Source organism: Hipposideros armiger, unplaced genomic scaffold, assembly GCF_001890085.2.
Source record: "Hipposideros armiger isolate ML-2016 unplaced genomic scaffold, ASM189008v1 scaffold_695, whole genome shotgun sequence".
NCBI classification, from domain to species: domain Eukaryota; kingdom Metazoa; phylum Chordata; class Mammalia; order Chiroptera; family Hipposideridae; genus Hipposideros; species Hipposideros armiger.
Window position 1 is genome coordinate 703,887 of NW_017732045.1, and position 3,030 is coordinate 706,916.

General features: G+C 32.9%; 1 protein-coding gene across 1 annotated transcript in view; it reads left to right on the plus strand.

Moving 5' to 3' along the window:
- Positions 1 to 3,030, plus strand: part of CRYZL1 (crystallin zeta like 1) — a 48,559-nt gene that overhangs the window by 21,093 nt on the left and 24,436 nt on the right. The window contains exon 3 of the mRNA XM_019626954.1: positions 275 to 343. Within this exon, the coding sequence (XP_019482499.1) occupies positions 275 to 343 (69 nt within the window). The remainder of the gene's footprint in view (positions 1 to 274; positions 344 to 3,030) is intronic.

The window sequence follows — 3,030 nt, forward strand, 5'->3', positions numbered from 1 at the left end:
GCCATCATCTTTACCATCACTCAGAGGTGAAAGAAGAGAGAGCAAAGGAAAGAAAAAAGGTGGTACAGACAATATAGCGTTCGTGTCAGAAAATGGAATATCCACTTCCCTTTCATATTTCTGAAGTCTTTCCCTTCCCTACACTAATAATTACTGGAATCTTCCTAAAAATTCCAGTGAGCAAAATTTAGAGTAACTCTTACCGGCATCTCATTAGGAATTAATTTATTCACTTGGGGATAGTTTCCCTTAAGTTTCTTGTTTTAATTTTCAGGAATTTTACCCCTGGATTCTGAAGACCCTGGACTTTGTGAAGTGGTGAGAGTACATGAGCACTACTTGGGTATGTGGCAGTTCAGTCTTGGAGCTCATATAAGTCTTACTTCACTGCAGTGTGGTATGTAGTGACTTTTAATGTCTTTGTACCTACCGTGAGTGTACATCAGAAATAACTGTTGGCTGGTCATGTGAGTACCTCTAGCTTATAACATAGTATCATAAAATTCATATTCATACTGAACAGTATGTAGAACTTTAAGTTTCATTTATAATGCTCATGGTAAGAGGTTTGAAAAGCAATTTCTCCCTTGGCTCTGAGCTATTCCTAATCAGAATATTTTTAATTACGCTTGGTTATTAATTGAAATTGGAAATGTTAATTTCAAATTTTTTTAATTAAAAAATCTAAATACATGTAGAGTCTGAGACAGGAAAGAATCAAGAACACTTGTCTTTGCTTTCTATTGCTAAAACTTTTTGACAAGTACTCAGTTTAACCGAAATGTTAATTTTTAATTTTTCTTATAGTAATTTACTACTTGAATATTTAAATTAAAATAAATATAAATACACACACTTCATGAAACCATAGTGAAAAGATGTTGCGTCTCCTTAGTAATCAGGGGAAAACAAATTAAAGCCCCTTAGAGATGCTGTCGTGCACCCACAAGATTGACCGTTATAAAGTCAGACCATTTCGAGGATCGGGAGGGATGTAGAGCAATGGGAACTTTTATACGCCAGCAGTGTCAGTTGGTACAAGTGCACTGGAAAGCAATTTAGCATGATCTCATAAAGGTGATGGTATCTACTCAGACCCAATAATCCTACTGGTAGATTTGTACCTCACAGAAACTTGATGTGCTCCCACAGACATGCGCAAGAGTTCATAATAGCATGGTTTGTAATTGTGAAATAAAAATGGAAATAGCCCATGTGTTCATCGCCAGGAAAATGGATAACTAAAGAGATCCCTAGATGGTAATTCAAGTCAGCAGTGNATGTGTATATGTGTATAAAGATATCCCTGTAAGTGTAAAGGTTAAATGCTTTGAGATTATTTAGATTGAAATGAAGTACAGTGTTTGTTGTTCTACTTTGTTATCCTAAGTTTGTCTAACAGATTTAGAGGGTGCCAAAAAAATGTATACACATTTTAAGAAAGGAAAAAAACTATATTAAAATTGTTATAATATACACCAATAACAAAAGATGAATTACAAGTCATGTGTATACATTTTTTTTGACACCCCTGGTATATCCATGTCAGTATCTGAGGACATTTTCAAAATATATACCCTAAGGCTTTTTAAAAATTTTACCCCAAAATTTATTTTATGTTTGATAATATACTATTGGATAATTACTTACAGCTTTTTCAATTAAGTTAGCTATAAGATTTGGGGTCTGTTTAATTTTGTTCAATTATGTATGAAAATTGCACAACATAAAGGCATGTTCTCAAAGGAATGTGTAATGTTTTGTTATTATTTGGTTCTAGGAAAATCTTCCTGTTCCAGAGGATAACTATGTGAAAGTTCAAGTTAAAGCTTGTGCTCTGAGCCAGATAAATACGAAGGTATTGGTGTTTTCATTTTTGCCAAAAGTCAAATGAGAGTTTCATAGTATATTTAGTGTACAAATGTATCATGATCACTGACTTCTGAGTGCCAAGAAATTATTATCATCCTCAGAAGACTAGAATAGCTATGGAAAAAGTTTAATGTGAATTTCTATATTTCTATATTAAGGTAAATTATTAGTCTAACTGAAGTCATGTATTTTATATTGTTATATGAAAATACCTTGTAACTCTTTTACATTGTGAAAGGCAGAGAATTTATAATTACTAAGGCCTATAACCAAGGAAGAAATTACCCTTATAAATATAGTGAAAATATAGAATCCTAATCAACTAATTTATCACCTGTACAGTCTGTAGGTATTTCTAGTTTATGCCTTTAGATAGAGTTTATATTCTTCTAGTCATTTCTCTTTGTCTCTCACTCTCCCTCTCTCTCTCATACATACACATCCCCAACCTCACACCACCCCACAATAATCTTCCACTATTGACCATGAAATACATGGCAAGTTTTCAAATGGTAAACTGCAGTTAAATGTGCAGTGATAAATATAGCAGGTCTGTTTACTCAGTTTTGTAAAGATTAATGCCATAGTTTTATTGGACATTTAACTTATTGGTTTATAACGTCACCCTAATTTCTAGGAATCTAAAAGTTTTCTGTAATGAAGTCACATTTAGGGAAATTACAGAACAAAGTTGTAGGCTTCCATTGGGCACTTCTGTAACATGAGCCTGACTTGAGAAGTGAATTTGTGAGACGCTGAAGTCCTTTCACTAGGAATACTAATACTATTCCTTGTTTGCATGGTTCTGTTTTCAGTCCTTCCAGGGTGTTCTCTTTAAAACTATGAAAAACTCATTAAAATCCCAGTCTAGGAAATTATCTCATGTCTAACAGAAACAAATAGTAATTATAATAAAATCAATTCAATGAAATATTACACAACTGGTAAAAATAACATTTATGAAAACTGTGTAGTAGTGTAAAAAAAATGCTTATGGTAAGTGAAGAAGACAGGATGCAATTGTTAGAACCATGATTATAGCTCTGTAAAAGTGAGCATAAAAGAAATAATGTAAAACACCCAGTATTTCTATAGGAGTGTCATGTTAACATCTTAGGAAATGTTAGAAGCTCTACATTGAAAAAAAGAATTGTCTGG